Source organism: Oncorhynchus nerka, linkage group LG1, assembly GCF_034236695.1.
Source record: "Oncorhynchus nerka isolate Pitt River linkage group LG1, Oner_Uvic_2.0, whole genome shotgun sequence".
In the NCBI taxonomy this organism is placed as follows: Eukaryota; Metazoa; Chordata; class Actinopteri; order Salmoniformes; family Salmonidae; genus Oncorhynchus; species Oncorhynchus nerka.
In genome coordinates, this window is record NC_088396.1 from 26,646,935 (window position 1) to 26,671,058 (window position 24,124).

Sequence of the window (24,124 nt, forward strand, 5' to 3'; positions counted from 1 at the left end):
TCCAGGCTCTGATCAGGCCCTACACCCAAACAAGGGCACTGCGTTCATCCACCTCTGGCCTGCTCGCCTCCCTACCACTGAGGAAGTACAGTTCCCGCTCAGCCCAGTCAAAACTGTTCGCTGCTCTGGCCCCCCAATGGTGGAACAAACTCCCTCACGACGCCAGGACAGCGGAGTCAATCACCACCTTCCGGAGACACCTGAAACCCCACCTCTTTAAGGAATACCTAGGATAGGATAAAGTAATCCTTCTCACCCCCCTTAAAAGATTTAGATGCACTATTGTAAAGTGGCTGTTCCACTGGATGTCATAAGGTGAATGCACCAATTTGTAAGTCGCTCTGGATAAGAGCGTCTGCTAAATGACTTAAATGTAATGTAAATGTAAATGTCTTGCAACGGGTCTACAGAGATGATCAGTTTACAGAGGAGTATATAGTGCAGTGATGTGTCCTATAAGGAGCAATGGTGGAAAATCTGATGGCCGAATGGTGAAGAACATCTAGCCGCTGAGAGCACCCTTATCTGCCGATCTATAAATGATGTCTCCGTAATCTAGCATGGTCATCTGAATCAGGGTTAGTTTGGCAGCTGGGTGAAAGAGGAGTGATTATGATAGAGGAAACCAAGACTAGATTTAACTTTAACCTGCAGCTTTAATATGTGCTGAGAGAAGGACAGGACACCGTCTAGCTATACTCCAAGTACTTGTATGAGGTGACTACCTCAAGCTCTAAACCCTCAGAGCTAGTAATCACACCTGTGGGGAGACAGGCATTCTTCTTACCAAACCACATGACCTTTGTTTTCGAGGTGTTCAGAACAAGGTTAACTTCTTGGTGACAGGGGGCAGTATTTTCACATCCGGATGAAATGCATGCCCAAATTCAACTGCCTGCTACTCATCACCAGAAGATAAGATATGCATATTGTTAGATTTGGATAGAAAACACTCTGAAGTTTCTAAACCTGTTTGAATCATGTCTGTGAGTATAACATAACTTATTTAGCAGGTGAAACCCAGAGGACAAACCATTCAGACTTTTTTTTTTTGAGGTCACTCTCTTTTCAATGGGTTTTCATTGGGAATCCATATTTCTAAGGGACCTTCTTGCAGTTCCTATCGCTTCCACTGGATGTCAACAGTCTTTAGAAATTGGTTGAGGTTTTTCCTTGTGTAATGAAAAGTACGGCCATCTTGAACGAGGGTCACTTGAAGTGTACTGTTAGATAGAGGCGCGTGACCAGAAAGCTAGCTACAGTGTGTTTTCCTCCTGTATTGAACACAGATCATCCCGTCTTCAATTTGATCGATTATTTACGTAAAAAAATACCTAAAGTTGTATAACAAAAGTAGTTTGAAATGTTTTGGCAAAGTTTACAGGTACAGTAACGTTTGAGATATTTTGTAGTCACGTTGCGCAAGTTGGAACTGGTGTTTTTCTGGATCAAACGTGCCAAATAAATGGACATTTTGGATATATATCGACGTAATTAATCAAACAAAAGGACCATTTGTGATGTTTATGGGACATATTGGAGTGACAACAAAAGAAGCTCGTCAAAGGTAAGGCATGAATTATATTTTTATTTCTGCGTTTTGTGTCACTCCTGCAGGGTTCAAAAATGCTTTTCTCTTTGTTGGCTGGATTCACAACAAGTGTAGCTTTAATTTGCTATCTTGCATGAGTGATTTAATGAAAGTTAGATTTTTATAGTAATTTATTTGAATTTGGCACTCTGCATTTTCCCTGCCTTTTGACCAGGTGGGAGGCTAGCGTCCCACATATCCCAGAGAGGTTAAGGGTAGAGAAAACGTGTTGGACACTAAGAAAGTATTTAATACAAAATCCGGGGAGAGGCCAGCTGAGTATAAGACTGTATTATCTGCATATAAATGGATGAGAGAGCTTCCTACTGCCTGAGCTATGTTGTTGATGTAAACTGAGAAGAGTGTGGGGCCTACGATCGAGCCTTGTGGTACTCCCTTGGTGACAGGCAGTGGCTGAGACAGCAGATTTTCTGACTTTATACACTGCACTCTTTGAGAGAGGTAGTTAGCAAACCAGTCCAAAGACCCCTCAGAGACACCAATACTCCTTAGCCGGCCCACAAGAATGGAATGGTCTACCGTATCAAAAGCTTTGGCCAAGTCAATAAAAATAGCAACACAATATTGCTTAGAATCAAGGGCAATGGTGACATCAAGAGGACCTTTAAGGTTGCAGTGACAGATCCATAACCGGAGCGGAAAGCAGATTGCATACCAGAGAGAATACGATAAACATCAAAAAAGCCAGTTAGTTGATTATTGACAAGTTTTTCCAACACTTTTGATAAACAGGGCAAAATAGAAATAGGCCTATAACATTTAGGATCAGCTTGATCTCCCCCTTTAAATAAAGGATGAACCGTGGTTGGCTTCCAAGCAATGGGAACCTCCCCAGAAAGGAGAGACAGGTTTAAAAGGTTGGAGATAGGCTTGGCGACGATAGGGGCAGCAACCCTTAAAGAAGAAAGGGTCTAAACCATCTGACCCAGATGTTTTTTGGGGGTCAAGTTTAAGGAGCTTCTTTAGCACCTCGGACTCAGTGACTGCCTGCAGGGAGAAACTTTGTAGGGGGGCAGGAGAAAAAGAGGGAGAAGCATCGGGGATAGTCGCATTAGAAGGGGTGGGACGGGAAATGTTGGACGGGCAAGGAGGCATGGCTGAGACAAATAGGAATCCTGACTTAATGAAATGGTGATTAAGGAGCTCAGCCATGTGCTTCTTGTCAGTAACAACCACATCATCAACATTAAGGGACATGGGCAGCTGTGAGGAGGAGGGTTTATTCTCCAGGTCTTTAACCGTTTTCCAGAACTAGGGGTTAGACCAACAGAGAGACTGCTCCTCAAAGTAACTAACTTTGGCCTTCCGGATAGCCTGAGTGCACTTATTTCATATTTGCCTGAACGATAGCCAGTCAGCCTGAGTATGCGTGTGCCGAGCCTCTCGCCAAATGCAATTCTTAAGTAACTCTGCAAGATCACGGTCGAACCAGGGGCTGAACCTGTTTTTAATTCTCATTTTCTTTAGCGGGCATGTTTGTTAACAATCACCACTGAAAATATCAAAAAGGAAGGTCCATTGTCTTCGACAGAGGGGATCAAGCTGATTCTATACCATTTTACAGATGCCAGTTCATGAAGGAAGGCTTGCTCATAAAAGTTTTTTAGCAAGCGTCTATGACAAATCAGGACAGGTCATTTCACTGAGCAGCCATTACGAGCACAGGCTGTAAAATAGTGATTGCTAAGGTCATTACAGAAAACACCAGACTGATACCTATCAGGATTATTTGAAAGGATTACATTGAGGAGAGTAGCCTTTTCTGGGTGTTTGGAGTCATACCTTGTGGGATTGGTAATAATATGAGAAAGATTTAGGGAGTCCCATTGTGGTTTAAGCATGTCCCAGTTAAGGTAACCAAGCAGAACAAATTCAGACTTTGTGTAAGGGGTCAGGAGAGAGCTTAGGGCAGGTAGGGTACAGGCCGGTGCTGATGGAGGACAATACCACCCAGCAATAGCCAACAAAGTGCTATTTGAACGTTTAATGCTTAAAATCAGCAAATCAAATTGTCTGGGGACAGACTTGGTGGAGACAACCGAGCACTGAAGGTGATCCTTGGTAAAGATTGCCACTCCCCCACCATTGGAAGATCCGTCTTGCCGAAAAAGGTTAAACCAGAAAGGTTAACATCAGTGTTCAAAACAGTCTTCCTTAACCACGTCTCAGTAATGACCAACATCTGGATTGGAGCTGTAAACCCACACTTTCATTTGATCCATTTTAGGTAATAAGCTTCTAGTGTTAATGTGCAGAAAACCCAGGCTTTTATGAGAGCAGAAATCAGTGAATCAGATATCAGAGCACAAGTCAGAATTGGGGCTAGCAACATGAGGTGGGTTAGGTGGGCCAGGGTGTACACGCACATTTCCAACAGTAATACAATCAAGGCACGGCATAGGACAGGGAGAGCTCTGCATTGCTGATGTATGTTACGTTCCCCAGTTCTTGTGTTGTGGTTTTGTTTGTATGTGTGTGTTTCAGGATGGCTTCCTGAAATTCCCCCAAGCAGCTGATTGGTCGGCCCCATTGCTAATTGGAGCTGACCCCGCCCTCTCGTCAGAGGATACAGCTGTATCCAATTACAGACTCCTTCTCCAGCTGGAAAAAGCCAGTGTTCCTTTGTTAGAGAGAGATTATTAATATGTCCTGTGTTGGTTGTTGCTGAGAGACTAGAGCTGATTGGTATGTCCTATGTTGGTTGCTGCTGAGAGACTAGAGCTGATTGGTATGTCCTATGTTGGTTGCTGCTGAGAGACTAGAGCTGATTGGTATGTCCTATGTTGGTTGTTGCTGAGAGACTAGAGCTGATTGGTATGTCCTATGTTGGTTGCTGCTGAGAGACTAGAGCTGATTGGTATGTCCTATGTTGGTTGTTGCTGAGAGACTAGAGCTGATTAGTAAATCCTGTGTGGGTTGTTGCTGAGAGAGCGCTGATTAGTATATCCTGTGTTGATTGTTTCTCAGAGCTTATTGTTATATCATGTGTTGGTTGTTGCAGAGGTATAATTTGTTGGCAGTATTTTAGTCGGTCCTGCTAAGGTATATCTATAACAAGGACTTTTTGATTATAGTAATTGTTTGTATTCTGTTTCATTTGTTCCCAGGGTGGAAGGCACCTAGGGAGTGCATAGGCAAGAGGCCTGCGGGCATGCATAACCTGTAGTATTTACTGTCTATACACACTAGGTAAGACCTGGGCAGACCATCCCCTGTATTTTGGTTAGCGCGCCAGGTGGTGCAAAGTTAGGTAAGTAGTGGGTAGGCAGTTAAGGTAGGAGAGGGGTCTTTGACATTTTACTTTCGGTTCCGTTCAGCCCCTTTTCCCCAAATTTACCGTGTGATGGAATAAATTCCCTGTAAACGGTACTAATCTCTGCCTTTGTCATCCTTCCTCGCACCTACAGTCCATACCTCTTTCACTCCACGGGGAGTTGCGTTGTAGCAGAGTGTTGCATTCCCTCTTCCTAGAGGTGTACGTAAGAACGTATGATATCAGATGGTAACAAGATCATATTGTATAGCAATTTCATCAGGTAACATGAATCCAAAGCCGGCGAGAGGTGGCTAGAATAGGATGGGAGGCCAAATGTCAGTGTAAACAATAGTCGGAGTCCCATGCACAATACAAGCTAACCCTAACCCAAGCTTTAATTTCTGGAGGCAGATTTCTTGTAGAAAATGCCAGTGAATGGTCTTTGAACAGTAGGAGAGGGCTTCAGAGGACGATTCAAAGGCCTTGACACCATTTACTTCACACCTTAGTGCTAATTGGATTTGTATCTGGTCTGTCCTTGCAAGCCTGGGAGCCTTAACTCGGCATTCAGTTTTGATCTGGAGCGAAGACCATGCTGTGGAGGGTAGCATCCTGCACATGTACCTGCTGTAAAATCCAAGTTGATCTAACTTAAAATCTATCCTTTTGTAAAAAAAAACTTGTTGAAAAATGTGAGAGCTCATATGCAGCTCTGTCACGCTCTCTGATGGGGACGTGCCTATCATGACTCCAACTGCATTGCATTACATCATTCCATGTTCCTAAATGCCGTCAGTCGCAAATAACCAGACGCTTCCCAAACGCTCTACGCTTGCGATACGGTTTTGGAAATACGAAAGATACACTGGCAATATTCGTGGCCAATCTGTGTAAAAATCTATAAATCAAATACAATCATCGTACCAATAGTTGCTTCTATTACACTAATGTCCTTAAATCAATATTACTCCACAAAAGCTTTACAGAGGAACGGAAACAACTACTTCAAGGTCTGAGCCATTGAAGTCACTGATAGTAGCATTTCAATCATGCACTGCTAACTAGCTAGCCATTTCACACCGGTTACACCCCCCCCCTCCCCCCCCCCCCCTTTTAACCTCCTAGTTCTCTGCAACAACCAGTAATCCGGGTCAACAACATCAATGTAACAGTCTTGCTTCTGTCCTTCGCCCCAACCTGGGTTTGTACCACGGACTCTCTGAACACGACTGCCTCCGACAAAACATCATTACCTATCGCTCCACAAAAGCTGTGGCCCTTGCAGAGTAAGGGAAACAACCACTTCAAGGTCTCAGGGTGAGTGAAGTCACTGATTGAAATACTACTCGCGTGCACCGCTAACTAGCTAGGAATTTCACACCAGTACACTCAGACATTGCATGCATCAACCAATGGTTGTGTGTCACATCATAGACTGTGCCGTTGGGTACCAGATTGCTATAGCATATGATGTGGTTAGCTGACATATAAAATACCTATCCAGACATTGTTTAAATCTGGCATGTGTCAGCAACTCCTGGGCAGAAGAACATGACCTATGTCTCTATGAGACGCCATCATTGCCGACTCCCTTGGCTTCAAATGCATTCAAAGATGGTGGATAATTGAAGATGTCTTACTCTGTCCGTTTACCATTGTAAAAAATGGTCACAGTTCCGGTCTACTAAAAGGGATACATTGGATTTAGTCAATTATCCCATTTTTCCAACTTACCCAAAGTCACACAATGATACAATTTTTATGTCTCTGTGTGTAGTTTTAGCTAAGCACAGTTGCTATAAGTCTCCAGGAAATACTAGCTAGCTCCTTTCAAGCAGGGAAATATACCTAACTACTCCAAAGTTGGGTGGTTGATCCATCGTTCAGAAACATATCTTTTCCATAAAATATATTTCAATTTTCAAACTAAAGTTATCAAAAGCAATCACTTTTGCATGTGAAAAATCCTGAATCATACTCATTACTCCATGTGCTTAACCTACATCATTTTTGTTTTGAGCTGATTTTGTAGTCGGCCAGAGGTCAGCTTGTGGGACAAGTCAGGGGTGCTCAGCCCTGCATGGCAGCCTGGTTCCAAAATGAATAGAATCACTTTTCACCCGGTGCAAACTACGCCTACCAGGCCAGATTAATAGAATCCCCTGTAGGTGCAGGAGGTTCCCCCATGTTTTGCTCCACAAATTTTTTTGACAAAAGCCCTTCATCTAGTGTTAATCCAAATGCCCCTGTAGATGGTCTAGCTGAGCTGGCCACTCAGCTAGCCCGGGAAATAGGGAGCTCCATTAGGGAAGAACTACAGAGTGGCAGGTCCAGTACTTATGAGCCACCAGTAAGTACAGAAAAGATAAGTGATCATCATTCAGAGTCAGTAGGATATGTAGATCTCAGTCAAATTAAGTTCATCATGCAATCAGACATAAAGGAACCTCCTACATATAGAGGAGATGGTACTGACAAATCCATTCATGAATGGGAGGAGTTGATGAGAATATACTTGAGGAGGAAGGGATGTCCTGTTGGGGAACAATCAGATGAGATGATTAGTCGATTATCTGGCAAAGCAACATGGTAAAGAGACATGGTAAAGATTAATTTACGCAATGAGACAACAGTTGATCCTACAGAGAAGCCAGAGATTGTATTTGACATTCTGAAACAGAATTTCAGCGAATTGGCCTATTCATGCATGCCCTTGGCTGATTTTTACAATACTAAACCTATACCCGGAGAGGCTGTTATGGAGTACTGGGTTCGATTGAACAAGGCCATAGATGTAGCTGACGAGGGCCTTAAGAGACAAGGTAAGAAGATTGACGGCTCCAACTCTGATGTCGTTAGGATGTTTGTAACATACTGCCCTGACCCCAAACTGGCAGCAGTATTCCAATACAAGTCTGCTGAGAAATGGACTGCGAGTGAAGTACAAGAGAGAATCTATGAACATGAACGCCGCCATGTGTCAATCTACCGCTGTATCCTCAAAGCAAGTAACAGTACATCCCCAGATAACTCCATGTGAAGGCTGGAAAATGCTGGTGCGTGCAGTGACACTTCTCTCACATCAAGCGCCAAACAAGATGGGCAGAGTGCAAGTACGAGAGACTCATTCACCTGCTTGAATGTACCTTAGAGAAGAGCATACCACCCGTTATGGTTTCACAGACACAGGCCAAGACACCATCTTTCCCCACCCAGCCCTTCAGGCGTAGGGAATGCAGGGTTTGTGGCTCAACAGATCACTCCACTGTGATGCACTGTAGACATGAGAACCTGTGCCTCCGGTGCTTTTCCCCAGATCATTGGAAGTCAAATTGTCCTAAACCGGGGGAACGCTATGCCAATCCCGGTGGTGAGACGCCCACCACAACAGCAGAGAAACTCGCCACCACAGCAGCAACCGTTAAACTGACACGCCCACAGGTGAAGAGGGGAAATGTGGGTGTTCAACTGTCTACCCCCAAGAAAGAATTTCATGATCTCGAGAAAACATATGAGATTTTGTGCTCTGATGTGAAAGAAGGAGAGAAAATTGTTATGTTAGGTTCACAAGAAGTTGAGGCTTTTTCAGATTTGTTTTACACCTCTGTGTCTGTACATGGGAAAGTGCAGCTTAAGGGCATGCTTGACACTGGGTCTATAGCCTGTACATTGAGTGAACATGCGGAGCAGAGACTTTTGGAAGCAGGTGCCCTTCCTCAGCATTATCAGCCTCCCCCAGAGTTAGTATTAGTGGGGTGTGGGGGGAAGAAGACCTCAACAAAGTGTTTCTATGATTTGGAGATGCAAATCTATGGGATTGATGTTAAAGTGCCCACTCATTTTGTTCCTGGACAGCGTGATGATCTCATTCTGGGATCGATTGTCATTAAGCATCTATTGCATGAGATGAAAGGCACTGACGTGAACAACAAGCTTGTGAACAACATGGATGGCCAGACCCACTCACCAGAGTGTGAGCAGTTTCTGCAGATGATGACAAGTGTCACAAGATGGAAGGGACAGCAAGTCGATGGCAAGATTGGGACAGTGAAGCTCACTCAAGCTGTGACTCTTTCGCCCAAGACTGAACACTTAGTTTGGGGTAAACTTCCTAAAAATGTGGCATTGTCTCCAGGCAGCACTGTAATAGTCGAACCTACCAGGTCAAAGGTCATGCCCAGAAACATTGTCGTGGGTAGAGTTATTATACCCATGTGGGGAGATGGCTGGGTCCCTTTAAAGGTAGTAAACTGTTCTGACAAACATCTCACCCTAAGACGTAACATGAAGTTGGCAGATGTGTCTACATGCTTGGCTGTTGAGGATGCAACAATCTTTCAGGGCCTTCATGAAGTGAGGAAAACCCCAATGGAACAGAAGCAGGATGACAATGGCTGCCACAATCTGAAACAAAGACTGTCTGATCTAGGATTAGTAGACATTGACATTGATGGATGCCAGGTAGCTGACCAGTGGAAGGAAAAGCTTGTGAATACCATCACAAAATATGAAGACATCTTCTCAAGACATAATCTGGACTGCGGAGAAGCCAGGGGTTATGTTCACCGTATCCACCTGGTTGATGACAGACCCTTCCGGCTACCATACAGAAGAGTTCCGCCTGCTCATTACCTGAAGCTGAGGAAGGTATTGACAGATATGGAAGAAGTAGGTCTTATACGCAAGTCAGTTAGTGAGTATGCCTCCCCTTTAGTCCTGGTATGGAAGAAAGATGGGAGTCTGAGGTTATGCACTGACTTCAGGTGGATGAATGCACGAACGGTGAAGGACGCTCATCCCCTTCCTCATCAAGCAGATTGCCTCGCAGCCCTTAGTGGCAGTGCATTTTTCAGCACCATGGACTTGACCTCAGGATTTTATAACATTCCAGTTCACGAAGAGGACAATAAGTACACAGCCTTTACCACACCAATGGAACTTTATGAGTACAATCGCATGCCACAAGGTCTGTGTAACAGCCCGGCCTCTTTCATGAGAATGATGTTGAGTATATTTGGGGACCTAAACTTCTCAAATCTCCTTTGTTACCTAGATGACTTGTTGGTCTTTGCACCCACCGAGGAACAGGCTCTACAGCGACTTGAAGTTGTGTTTAGCCGTCTAAGAGCCAACAATCTCAAGCTAGCACCCAAAAAATGCCACTTTCTACGAAGAACAGTTAAATTCCTCAGACATATCATTAAAGAGGACGGTGTGTCAGTGGATCCTGAGAAGGTGGAGGCCATTGCCAAGATGAGCCAAGCTCAGCTGATGGAGGCCGATGGATGCACTCCCTCTGCTCGGAGGCTGAAATCCTTCTTGGGTATGGTATTATATTACCAGCACTTCATTCCTGACTGTTCTGCTATAGCCAGACCTTTGTTTGCATTTACTGGGGGTCAAAAGAGAAGAGGAAGAGATGGGAAGAAGGGCAACAGTGGGATTTTCCGGAAACTGACGCTATCGGATTGGACTGAGGAGTGTGTCGTTGCATTCCAGAAGCTGAAGGATGCTCTTTTGAATTGTGTCGTGCTAGCTCACCCTGATTTCGAGAGGCCGTTCATTCTCTTCACTGACGCTTCCTTGGATGGTCTTGGGGCTGTGCTTTGCCAAGTACCTGAAGGTGAAGATAAGGCAAGACCCATAGCATTTGCGAGCAAGACCCTGAGTAAGTCGCAGAGAAGGTATCCGGCACACAGACTTGAATTTCTAGCACTGAAATGGAGTGTGTGTAAGAAATTCAGTCACTGGCTTAAGGGGCACGAGTTCACTGTCTGGACAGATAGTAACCCGTTAACGTACATCATGACAAAACCCAAGCTGGACGCTTGCGAGCAAAGATGGGTTGCCAAGCTGGCACCGTACAACTTTGATTTGAAGCGTATCCCAGGCAGCAAGAATACAGTAGCAGATGCACTGAGCTGCGACCCCTTTGCAGTGACTGTCGCGCAGAGACTGATGAGGGAGTCCTACCTAGCACTTCTGTCTGAGGCTGTTGGGACGCTGAATGATGATGTCCAAGATGCCTTCCGTTTGACCACTGCTGAAGTGAAGGCCATATGTCAGCTCCATATTGACTGGGAATGTTCAAACGGAGATGCAAGCAATCCAGCTTGGTTCCAACACCCAACGGCTGCTTTCTCCTGGTATTGACACTTTGCCTGAACTTTCGCACGAGGAACTTCGAGATCTCCAGCTGCAAGACTCTGTGACTTCCAAGGTCATCCCATTCGTCTTCAATAAGAAACGGCCCACCAGAAACAGTGGGATCGCTTGATCCTGAGAGGGAGTTCTGTATCGTGTCATTAAGGAGAGTCACACAAACTGGAGAAACTTCCAGTATGTCTTGCCAGAAGTGTTGAGACTCAAAGCGATAACTGGCATTCACGACCTTGCAGGACATCAAGGCCAAGCTAGAACTCTAGCTCTGGCCAGACAGAGATTTTCTGGCCTGCAATGGAGAGAGACATCAAGGAGTATGTGCGCTGCTGCCAGAGATGCGTTCTAGCAAAGACTCCAGAGCAAGCGGCTAGAGCCCCGTTAGAGAGCATCAAAACTTGCTCTCCCATGGAGTTGGTGTGTTTGGATTTTTGGACAGCGGAAGACAGTAAGAAGAACTCAGTTGATGTTCTGGTGGTGACTGACCACTTCACTAAACTTGCCCATGCATGGCCATGCAGAAACCAGACAGCCAAGCAAGTAGCTCGTAAACTGTGGGATCATGTCTTCTGTGTCTATGGCTTTGCATCAAGGATCCATACGGATCAAGGCGCAAATTTTGAGAGTGAGCTAATAGCAGAACTGCTTAAGCTCTCCGGTGTCCAAAAGTCAAGAACCACAGCATATCACCCAATGGGGAATGGAGAAACTGAACGCTTCAACAGGACTTTAGGTAGCATGCTCAGGAGTCTGCCCTTGAAAACCAAAGAACATTGGCCTGAACAAATCCAGTCATTAACATTTGCCTACAATGCCACTGTTCACGAGACTACGGGCTATGCTCCATTCTTTCTCATGTTTGGTAGAGTCCCTCGGCTACCAGTGGATGTTATGTTCCGCAATGTTTTGGACGACTCCAGTGTTGTGGATTGCAACAAGTATGTCGAGACTCTGATCACTGGGCTGAAGGAAGCTATGAGTGTTGCCCAAAGGCACACTGACAAGCAACAGAGACGACAAGGTCGGGAGTATGACAAGCGGGTTAAAGGCATCGGTTTGTCCATGGGGGATCGTGTCCTCATCGCCAACAAGGGTGAAAGGGGCCGCCGCAAGTTGGCTGACAAGTGGAACCCCGAGATTTTCACAGTGACTTCAGTCAATCCACAAACTCACACGTACATAATCCAATACCGTTACGGCAGAGAGAAAGTGGTTCACCGGAATCTACTGCTGCAGGTGAATTTCCTGCCATTTGAAATGGATGATTCAGTGCACTTCAATGACAGTGATGCTGCAGGGCCTTCAATCAATGTAGATGCAGGAGAGGTCACCCACTCCGGCGATGGACTGGACAAGGAATACATGGAGGACTCTGGGGAGGAAAGTGAATCCTGGCTGGCGGAAGATTCAAGCGATTACTCCGAGCTCTGGACATCGGATGGAAAGTCAGAGCCAGAAGAACCTTGTTTGCTTGAGGAAAATGACTGGGAAAGAACCTCTGAGATTCTGGAGCTGATTCCTTCAAACCCACCTCTGATCAATGATCTAAGGCCAGAGCCACCGTTAGTTACCATGGCCCCTAGCCCAGTGGCAGGTCGCACAAGGGCGGAGAGGGTAGTTAAACCAGTAAAGAGACTAATAGAGTCAATCCACCAGAAGGTGTAAGTTTAACATAGTACAGAGAGATGATTTAGTACAGGATTCTTTTTTTAAGGCTAAGAATGTAGATATAGTGTAAGAGGCACTATGCATCTAGGGGCAGTTGAAGGCCTGACCAACGTTCACTTGCCCTGAACCCTATGGGTAGCTTTGAGCTGAATTCAGAATTAAGCCTTGAGCTTGGTAGGTTATTTTGTTGTTTTACAAGGTTGGTGAAATTCAGGAGGGGTGAATGTAACAGTTGTTAAAGTACTATGTGAATTTCACCAGGTTCATATATTATTATGTTGTGTTGATTGGTTATGCATGCCTGCATCCTGGGAGAAGGGGAGTGTGTACTTACATTTTGCCTGGCGTGCTCGTGCTCAAATCATTTTTGATGCACTGAGAGAGGTAGGCACGCTTTTTCTGTCTTCAGAAAAGTTGGATTCTTTTAAGTACAAAGTCATACACACAGTGTTTTGTTCATGAATAATGATGTATATTTAGAGGTTACTCATAAGTGGATGGTATTGTTAAGATGCACTTGTAATTGTACTTTTTTAGGATGATATCAATATTCTGAATTCAACATGTGGTTAATAGCGAGCTAAGGTATTAGCAGGCTATTGTATGTGTGAACGATGGCTAGCTCCACGAATGATCCCAGTCCCTCCTATTGTGCATCTGTTGTAGAAAGAGGCGACGATTCTCAGAACACATGTGCTCTACAAATGTTTTATTTCCTTTTGGATGCAGGTATGTGGTTTTATCTATGTAAAATATGTTATGTATAATAAGGAGAAAGTATTCATTTTTGTATTCGAAAATCATTTTTGATGCACTGAGAGAAAGAGGCGACGATTCTCAGAACATATGTGGCTCTACAAATGTTTTATTTCCTTTTGGATGCAGATGCAGGATGCAGAGAGTCAGTTCTGCTTGATTAAAACTACCTGATCTTCAAAGTCCACGTTTATAGTCTCAATCAACCACACACAACGCAGAGTTACAGCGGTGCAGTATAGCACCGGCTACACTAGCTAGCTAAGAAGTGTGCACTAGCTAGCTGCACAATCAACAGTGGTTAGCATAACGCCCTGGACCAGAGCTTGTACGCCGACTGGTAGCACACTGACGCCCTGGAACAAAGCTACCGACTAAAGCAAAACACTCAACCAACAAATATCTACAGGTTGCGTGTGCACATACCATTTGAGATGCAAAAATACCGTCTGAGAAGCACCTGCATGCACTTTGAAGTTCGCAGACCAAGCAGCGTCAGCATGCATAATCTGTAGCTGGATGCTTCGCCAATCTGGAGGTTTGTCACTATCTGGGCAAGCAGAAAATCTGTAAATACCGCCTATTTCTACAATTTATCTCTTCAAATACGATTTTAAACATAACATCAACCACAATACTAACCTTTACCTTGAACTAAGACCAAAAAGGAACATTTTGTATTCATCAATTTTGACTTTGCCTCTGGACTGTCTAGTAGTGGGAACAAATCTGGCGCTTTGATTTGGAGAAGTGAGTGTTGGAGCTAGAAACACACGCATTTCGCTACACATGCAATAACATCTGCTAAACGTGTATGTGACCAATAACATTTGATTTGATTATTCTATATTACGCTCATTTCCCTATAGTAGTCAGAACGTGTTACTACATTACACAGATGAATGTTTTCACCACACACAAATGAAAGGAAATACACATCCCCTTTACCTCAGATTTGTGATCTAATCCAACTTTAATACAACAGGTGTAGACTTTACCGCGAAATGCTTACTTACAAGCCCGTAACCAACAGTGCAGTTCAAGAAGAGTTAAGAAAATATTTATCAAATAAAGTTTAATAAAAAAAATGTTTTAACACTACTGTTTATAGTCATCACGATCTCACAAAATCGATTGCTTAAAATATATCAATATCTTTGGTTTAGTACCACTGTTTTTGTCATTCGAACCAGTTCAAACTGGGACAGAAAACGCTTTCAAGACAACTGGGAACTCGGGGAAAAAAACGAGGTCGAATCATAATGTCAGTGATCTTCAGGTCGGAAAGAAGGAGTTCCAGAAAGAGGCCCGTGTTCCCGACTTGGAATTCCGAGTTTTCGGTTTTTACGATTTTTCCCAGTCGGAGCTCGTTTTTTCCCGACTTCCCAGTTGTCTTGAACGCACTGAATTCGGAAGTCGTAAATGTTCCAGTTCAGAGTTCCCATTTGTTTTGAATGCGGCATTGGAAATGGAGCTGTCATTTTCAGACCACCGTGGCTAGAAAAACAAAATCGGGCGATCCTCCCTTAATGTGATCCGAGGACTTTTAAGTCATGGACTTAAGGGTTTATCATTGAAATGAATGCCAAAACCTATCACTATCTAGAAACCATTATGAGGTGGTGATTTGTTTAAATTATCCAGTAAAAAACGTGTTGTTTCCTTGCCATCTATCGAAATAACGTTCTCACAGAAATATAAGTTGATACATGGCTACGACAGGTTGTCATATCTTGACAGACAGAACTAGTAGCCTATACCAAAGTTCTTTGAGTTTGTCTGTTAGATGTGTGCAAACCGTACATGTCCCAGCGGTTATTGTCCCAGTTCTATTGACTTAAACAATATCGACATGACTGGTATATTTGCGCGCGTGATTTATTACAGTAGAACAAGCGACCAATTCCAGTCTTGAGTGACCGCTCCGTAAATATTGCTGCGTGTGCAGGTTAGAAGGTAGGCTACGAATTTGCCAAATACAAATAATCTAAACACAAGTGTGATACGTGTGTGTGTGTAGGCAGTAACTTTTACGTATTCGTCTTCAAAATATCACAATTTATTTCAACATATTGATTATTAATTTGGATATTTAAAACCGGCGCTTGGACAGTGGGCCATAAATAAAAAAGCAACAGTATAAAAAAGCAACAGTATAATTGTATATATGTTTTAGGAATATAAACGGTACTTTACATACTTTTTCAACATGATTCTACTTTATCAGGTACAAACTACTGATCGAGACCAAAAACGTGCTATGATTTCGATGATTAGTTTAATCACTATAATCAGAAGCAACTGCACATAATTTACTTCTACATAGCACAATGTCAACAGGTTGTGGCTAGATACTGTAAAAGTAAAATATCATGTCAACGCCTACCTTACTTATAGGGACTCCTCTCTGCGACGCCATCTTCTCCGAAATGCAGAAGGGAAAACACGCACAAGTCTTGCGCGAGGGAACCACCCAGCCGGGCCAAGTGGGTGTGTTGAATAATAATGCTGCGTTCATAACCAAGTGGGGAGGTGGTAATTACAAGTTAAATGTATACATGAACAAGTCTAGAGCGAGGGCACCATCCAGCTGGGCCGAGCGGGTGTTTTGAATAATAATGCTGCATTCATAGCCAAGTGGGAAGGTGATAATTACCAGTTAAATGTATTCACTTCCTTTGAACGTGTTGAAAAATGCCGATTCACACAAGCTCAACCATAAACTAAAAGTACAGATATCATGATTGTAAACAACATATAGTGTTACAAAAACATATTAATATAGCTTTTTATAAACAATGTTTTGTTGTATTTAACTGACTAAAATGCTATTATCTAGGTAATTTCTTTAGTAGATGTCAGAGGTCAGCGTGTGGGACAAGTCAGGGGTGCTTTTAGTTCGATGGAACAATTGCTACATTGCGGAACAGTTTGTACTGAACTACACGTTTCCCCAAAATGTTCTGGAACAGACTTTGAGGTACGTTTGCTCCATTTGGTGGGTGTAACTGATCACTCCTTGGGAGTGTTGAAGAATAACTTAATTTATCTGTTTATTCATGTACCAATTGATATTAATTTAAAAGAGAGATGCTGGTATTGACCCGGAACACAAACACCTGCCTCCCTAGATTATTTTATTTTTTCCCACCTTTATTTAACCAGGTAGGCTAGTTGAGAACAAGTTCTCAATTGCAGCTGCGACCTGGCCAAGATAAAGTAAAGCAGTTCGACACATACAACAACACAGTTACACATGGAATAAACAGTCAATAATACTTCCGTGAGAGCCGCTGAAGAAATCAAGTTGTGTTTAAAAAATAATAATAAATCGATTAAATTGGCAACAGGGTTTGAGTGTCAACGAACGAGCTGCGCCCGAGTGGCACTAGCAAATGGAGCCTAATGCACACAATCGAGCCCGATACCGGAAAAAGCCCGAGCGAACAGGTTGTTACTAGTTACCACAGCCACAATGTCAAATGGCTATCATAAAAAAAATGTATAACAAACATTTTTTTTTTAAAGTCTTAAATTTAAAGGTTTGCATAAGGTTAGCAGGGTGGTTCAGGCTAGGGTTAACGTTAGGCTTAAAATGGGATTTTAAGAAGATTCATTGTAGAAATGGGCGGGGTTTAGCCAGAATGGATGACTTTGTGGCTGTGGTTACAAGTGACGAACGAGCGAACATGGCCGCTTGAACCACGACTGGAGGAAGGGGCGGGGGGCGCTCTCTGACTTCGGGTAAACTCGGTACATTACGGAAAGTATACACCGTACAGGTGTTGAATACAGCTGCAACCAGAATATTAACTTAATGTAGCGATGCCTTCAACTGTGTAGGCAACGCAACGCACATTTATAAACCTTAATATCCCTGGTCTGTCATGAATGTTAAATACAATTATACTTGAACTTACTCTGCGAACCATGCAATACGAACCAATGTCTTGCAGGTGTTTTTACATACGTGCCAGATGATAGAATTGTCTGCTTCAGTCCATGCACTGTAAAAAGTCAGGTAAATAATACTGTCCTGTAGATCGTTTTAAATTTCATCTGAAGGACCAACCACACAGATAACCGGTAGAGTCTAAATGTTATTGTATTCAACATTCTGGCTTGTGAGGTAACTTTCCTTTTGCAGTGCCTCGTTTCAGACTGTATACCAATAATGAAAATCTGATTTCTAAGAGTGGACCGCAGTAGGTTCTCTTCAAAATACACATACCACAACTGTCATATAGCTACCTACTCACGCATAGCTAAGATATGTCTCCAAACAGACTTTCTCAATTCATATTTCCTCAATTCCGTGCATCTCCTCTACTCAACACTTTTTCAAAACCCATTGAAAAAAATGTCAGAGGGGAAGGAACTTGGACCACCTTCTACAAAGGAGAGAGGAAAAACATGATGCTATTGACTCGTCTCTCAGCAGAGGCCATTGTAATAGATCTATAGCCATCTCAAGTCTAGGCTACACGAATCAGCCTGCTATGCGTCATTCTCTTTAAGACTATACAAGGGAGTATCTTTTAGTATCTTTCAGTTTATTCAGCATGAATGTATAAAAAAAAATAAAAAAATCTGCCTAAGAAATGAAAGCAACACCATTTTGAAACTAGATCCATACCAATAAACCTGACGATATATTTGTTATACAATGGGGAAAATGAAAAAAATAAAAATCACAGAATTCTCAAAATCGTCATTCAAAAAAGAGCAATTGTCAAATAATTAAGCTTCAAAACATTGATTTCATACATTGTGACATCATGAGAATGGTCACAAGGGTCCAGATAAGCACAAGATTCCTCCACATCCTATTCATTGAATATAGTTTCTCAGCCCATATCGATATAGCGTTGAAAAGGCCAATATCGGCTGATAAAAGAATCAGTCTAATTAGAATGAGTACCTGAGACACAGAACTTGGGTAGCTTTAAAAAAACACAATAATTGGAACGTAGGAAGAAAAAAAAACGGATTCTTTATTTCTATGACTAAGTTTTAAAGTTTTTTTAAGTCTACAACCTGCTTTCCCAGTCCGATTGAGTTATGGAATTCAATTGGCAAGTGAGCAGAAACAGACTGGCAACCCGGCTTCAAATTATGCTTCAGTTCCACTATGGTTAATGACCATCTAAAGTTAAAAATATTAAATATAATAAGCAGCTTGTACACACGTCACACCTCTAGGCTGACCAAAATAATAATATAAAACACTGCACTTGAAGTGCAAAAGGGTTCAGTCAATCCATAAATCCTCACTTTATAAACCCCAGGGTTGTATTCAATAGGAACCAAACTGTCCAAAATAGAACTACCGTAATTTGTCCAATAAGGAACCCTCATTTTCTATTGCAGTTTTGCTACAGTGTGCACTGATGAACACGACCCAGACGGCTTGAGTTCCAAGGCGGCAACCCATTCCCTACATAGGGCTCTGGTCAAAAGCAGTGCACTACAGAAATACATATTTCCTGGAAAGTATACATGTTTTAAATGTATCAATAACATCAGTCTGACCATTCCCTCATCACCCTGAGAGACATTTGAAAACAAACGACTAGCCCTTCCTGTTTCTAATGACGTGAAAACGTCAGACTTTGAAGATCTGTGAGATTTCTCTAATTACACCCATAGGGGCTGTGTGTGGGGCCAGAGCCCTGGTCCAAAGTAGTGCACTATATAGGGAATAGGGTTCCATAGAGCCCTGGTCCAAAGTAGTGCACTATATAGGGAATAGGGTTCCATGGATCCCTGGTCCAAAGTAGTGCACTATATAGGGAATATGGTTCCATAGAGCCCTGGTCCAAAGTAGTGCACTATATAGGGAATAGGGTTCCATAGAGCCCTGGTCCAAAGTAGTGCACTATATTAGGGAATAGGGTGCCATTTAGGATTCCACTCATGTGGTTTATGTTGTGTTCATAACCAAGTGAGGAAGTACAGTTCCCGCTCAGCCCAGTCAAAACTGTTCGCTGCTCTGGCCCCCCAATGGTGGAACAAACTCCCTCACGACGCCAGGACAGCGGAGTCAATCACCACCTTCCGGAGACACCTGAAACCCCACCTCTTTAAGGAATACCTAGGATAGGATAAAGTAATCCTTCTCACCCCCCCCCTTAAAAGATTTAGATGCACTATTGTAAAGTGGCTGTTCCACTGGATGTCATAAGGTGAATGCACCAATTTGTAAGTCGCTCTGGATAAGAGCGTCTGCTAAATGACTTAAATGTAAATGTAAATGTAATACAGTAGAAAAGGTCTATATACAGTGTGTGCAAATGAGGTAGGATGAGGGAAGTAAAGTAATAAATAGGCCATGGTGGCGAAGTAATTACAATATAGCAATTAAACACTGGAACGTTAGATGTGTAGAAGATGAATGTGCAAGTAGATATACTGGGGTGCAAAGGAGCAAGATAAATAAATACTGTATGGGGATGGAGTAGTTGGATGGGCTATGTACAGGTCCAGTGATCTGTGAGCTGCTCTGATTGCTGGTGTTTAAAGCTATTTAGGGAGATATGAGTCTCCAGCTTCAGTGATTTTTGCAGTTCGTTCCAGTCATTGGCAGCAGAGAACTGGAAGGAAAGCCGGCCAAAGGAATCATTGGCTTTGATAAAGTTATAAAACCTGCATACATTATGCTATTGGGATCCTGAGTGGCGCATCAGTCTAAGGCATTGCATCATAGTGCTAGAGGCATCACTACAGACCTGGGTTCGATCCTGGGCTGTATCACAACCGGCAGTGATCGGGAATCCCATAGGTCGGCGCACAATTGGCCCAGAGTCATCCGGGTTAGGGGAAACAGGTTAGTTGAGGTAGTTTGTACGTAGGGGTAACGTGACTATACATAGATAATAAACAGTGAGTAGCAGCAGTGTAAAATCAAAGGGGGGTAGGGTGTCAATGTAAATAGTCTGGTGGACATTTTTAAATGTTTTTATTTGCAGACCATGATATATTAATTTGGATATTAACAAGTAATCATTTTCAGGAGGTCAAACATTTACATAGTTTAGTTAAGCATTCACATTTGAAGAATAAAATTGTTTTGAGTGGTAATGGTGTATTCATGACAAGTGGTAAACTGAACCTCTGAGTCAATTTACATTTGTTTGCATAGAGCTTCCTATTGGTTGATTCTAGGAACTTGGGCCTCATCATTCTACAACTAGTTTCCAAGTCAAATTTCAGAGATTCTGAGTTGCTTTGAAAGCACCATATGTCCAAACATTCCACAAAACACCTAAAAATAGAGACTCCCCATGAACAGATACCACACGTTATTTAACTTATTAGATATCTAGAGGTATTACTGTGCACACAAATCACATTAAAGAATTTACCCACAAATAAAACTGTGACATGATTGATGACAAGCAGAGCTTTTTAAACCTAAAAAAATCAACCATCCTCTATTAAAAGCCTTAGAGGTCCCATAGTCACTGACCAGCAGGTATACTCATCTACTCCTGTCTCATTGGAATATATTACAACATATGCTAATAGTAGGGAGCAGGTTTATGGAGAGCTTTGTAGAGCAATTAGTAGTCAGTACTGCTGTCCCACTCTTTGGTTACAGTGGTGCTTCTTTTATGACCAGTGTCACCTCGAAAAGCTAGCTAGTATCAGTACTACTCTTATTTTAAGTCAGCACATTCAGACTTGTACTCAGAGAGAGCTTAATTTTCAAAATGTATTTCATCTTTATTTAACTAGGCAAGTCAGTTAAGAACACATTCTTATTTTCAATGACTGCCTAGGAACAGTGGGTTAACTGCCTTGTTTAGTGGCAGAGCGACAGATTTTTACCTCGTCAGCTCGGTGATTCGATCTTGCAACCTTTCGGTTACAAGTCCAACGCTCTAACCACTAGGCTACCTGCCGCCCCAACTGCCATTCCAGTTTGTGTCAGTTAATTCTAGATTATTTTAGAGTATCTCAAATGTAGAATATCCTATATAGACGTGTTAAATCTCAACCAGTAAACAATTCAAAATTCAAAAGAACATCCCAAAAGATGACCATTTAGCTGGCATATGCCTACAATACAACATCGCTTTCAGTGGTTGTGCCCATTCTACACATTCCATTTCTATGGTTCTAGTTCTCATTTCCTCTACGTTCTAAGATCTAGATCCTTGGTGGAGTTCTAACTCTCCATGGAGTCTAGGAACTCTTCCTCAGTGATGTGCTCCAGTCTCTTCAGGACTTGGTCAGCGCTGGCTGCAGGGTAGTCTGTCACAGGGTAATCTGGAGGGCTGCTGGGTGATGTGCCCTGGAAGGAACAGCAGAGTGTATGGAGGAAGGGAGCAAGCTGGGTGATGGAGGTGAGAAAGCGACGGGTGAGGAGGGGGAACTCCAGACGCTCCGTAGAGGACTCCTCGCTCAGCCCGTTCAGCATCTGGAATGAAAAGACGTACTCATCAGAAAGGGACGATGGGACCGCATGATTGAGTCAGCTCGTTATCACAGTGTATAGAAGGACGTGATATTTTGCTCGATAACAGTGTGTGTGCTCAAATCCAATTTTAATTGTCACATGCGCCGAATACAATGGGTGTAGACTTATCCATGAAATGCTTGCTTACAAACCCTTCAACGATGCATAGTTAAGAAATAATAATAAATAATAAAATAGTAACACATGAATAATATACACAAGAATGGAGGTATATCCAGTGAGTACCAGAACCAGATCAAAGTGCAGAGGTGAGAGGTGACCAAAAGTATGTTGACACCTGCTCGTTGCTTCCAGACACAGTTTGGAAGTCGGTAGTGAGTGCTGCAACTGAGGAAAAAAACATAGCACCCGGCAGTCCCATTCTGTGAGCTTGTGTGGCCTAACACTTTGCGGCTGAGCTGTTGTTGCTCCTAGACATTTCCACTTCACATTAGCAGCAATTAAGAGTTGACTGGGGCAGCTCTAGCAGGGCAGAAATTTGACAAACTGACTTGTTGGAAAGGTGGCATCCTATGACAGTGCCACGTTGAAAGTCACTGAGCTCTTCAGTAAGGCCATTCTACTGCTAATGTTTGTCTATGGAGATTGTATGGCTGTGTTCTTGACTTTATACACCTGTCAGCAACCGGTGTGGCTGAAATAGCCAAATCCACAAATTTGAAGGGGTGTCCACATACTTTTGTATATAGAGTGTTTTTGAGGTAGATACTGTATGTACATGAAGGCAGGGTAAAGTTACTAGGCATCAGGATAGATAATAAGAGTCAAATAAAGAATAGAGTAGCAGCAGCATATGATGAGTGTAAAAGTATGTGTGTGTGCGTATGTGCGTTTGTGTTGGTATGCGCGTGTGTGTATGTGTGTGTGTAGGTGTGTTTGCATTGTCAATATGCATGTGTGTGTGAGTTTTGTGTGAGAGTGTGTGTGTGTGTGTGGACATGTTTAACTATACTTGTGGGGATCAGAAGTCCCCACAAGAATAGTAAATTAACAAACATTTCACCAACTGGGGACATTTTGTTGGTCCCCACAAGGTCAAATGCTATTTCTAGGGGGTTAAGGATAGAATTAGGTTTAGGGTTAGGAGCTAGGGTTCGTTTTAGGGTTAGGAACTAGGGTTAGGGTTATGTTTTCAGGTTAAGGTAAGAGCACTGGTTAGGGAAAATATGATTTTGAATTGTACTGAATTGTGTGTCCCCACAAGGTTAGTCGTACAAGAATGTGTGTGAGTGTGCATAGTGCAAGATAGGGTGTTCCCTTACTCCGTAGCGTTGGTGTAGTGCCTCTAGTACTTTGACAATATGGGGTTTGCACTCCTGCTCTCCCTCCAGGAGACTATTCTCCGGGCCACTGTAGCAGCTCATATCCACTTCTGGAACAAAGGCCCAGCGATACCTAGACACACACACCAGACACACACACAAGAGCAGAGAGAATGGAATGCAATTGTAATCATTCTAAGCACACCCTACATACATGCTAAGCAGATACTAAGCCGGTGAGGCTCTTACATCTGAAAGAGGGGCATCTTCTCTGTGGGGAAGGCCAGGGCGGTGTCCAGGAACTTGCAGGCAGACAGGTACATGTCCAACTCTGGCTGGGGGAAAGCCAATGGCCCATTCCCCATGGCCCCACGTACAACTTTAGTCAACCTGACAGAGAAAGACAGAGTAGAAGGAGAACAGAGAAAAAGCAAGAGACAACACAATAAGTCTGAATGAAACATAGTCAAGATATTCACGATACACTGCCTGATACATTGACGTTATATATGTAGATAAAATAATGGATGGGTAGACTGACTCACTTTGACACCTCTTTATCTTCCAACAAGGCTTTTTCCAGCCGAACAAATATTCGGATCTGACAAACGGAGAGAAGAGACACACCATTAGAAGACAGGACTGGACAAACACTAACAAACACTTGCCAATATGCATGTAGGTGTACATGTCAGGAAATCAACAGTGACCGGAAGTGATGTCATCAATGTGGGGTTGTTCCTCACCAGTTCTGTGACCATGATTGGCCAGAGGGAGGTGAGGTGCTGGGGGGAGATCCGCAGCACAAGAACACGGAATGTCAGAAACATCTGAGCAGAGAGGGAGGGCGTCTGACCCATACGCAGAGCCTCTGTCAGCCGCTCTGAGTGAGGATGGGAGGAGAGATCATCATTACATTTAGGGATGGG

The 24,124-nt window shown here is 43.1% G+C and overlaps 2 protein-coding genes across 6 annotated transcripts in view; both read right to left on the reverse strand.

Moving 5' to 3' along the window:
* The window catches only part of LOC115128356 (MORC family CW-type zinc finger protein 3-like), a 44,849-nt gene extending 28,910 nt beyond the window's left edge, over positions 1–15,939 (reverse strand). For all 3 annotated transcript variants that reach the window (XR_003863503.2, XM_029658154.2, XM_029658138.2), the window contains exon 1: positions 15,838–15,939. Coding sequence is in view for 2 of the 3 variants with exons in the window: in XM_029658154.2 (XP_029514014.2) it covers positions 15,838–15,870 (33 nt within the window). In the remaining variant the exon portion in view is untranslated. The remainder of the gene's footprint in view (positions 1–15,837) is intronic.
* A 4,453-nt stretch (positions 15,940–20,392) lies between these two features.
* LOC115128365 (protein dopey-2-like) overlaps positions 20,393–24,124 on the reverse strand; it is a 47,363-nt gene continuing 43,631 nt past the window's right edge. For all 3 annotated transcript variants that reach the window (XM_065017651.1, XM_029658166.2, XM_065017653.1), the window contains 5 exons: positions 23,942–24,078; positions 23,741–23,796; positions 23,445–23,585; positions 23,196–23,328; positions 20,393–21,873 (listed from right to left, as the gene is read on the reverse strand). In XM_065017651.1, the coding sequence (XP_064873723.1) occupies positions 21,622–21,873; positions 23,196–23,328; positions 23,445–23,585; positions 23,741–23,796; positions 23,942–24,078 (719 nt within the window). In that variant the 3' untranslated portion in view covers positions 20,393–21,621. The remainder of the gene's footprint in view (positions 21,874–23,195; positions 23,329–23,444; positions 23,586–23,740; positions 23,797–23,941; positions 24,079–24,124) is intronic.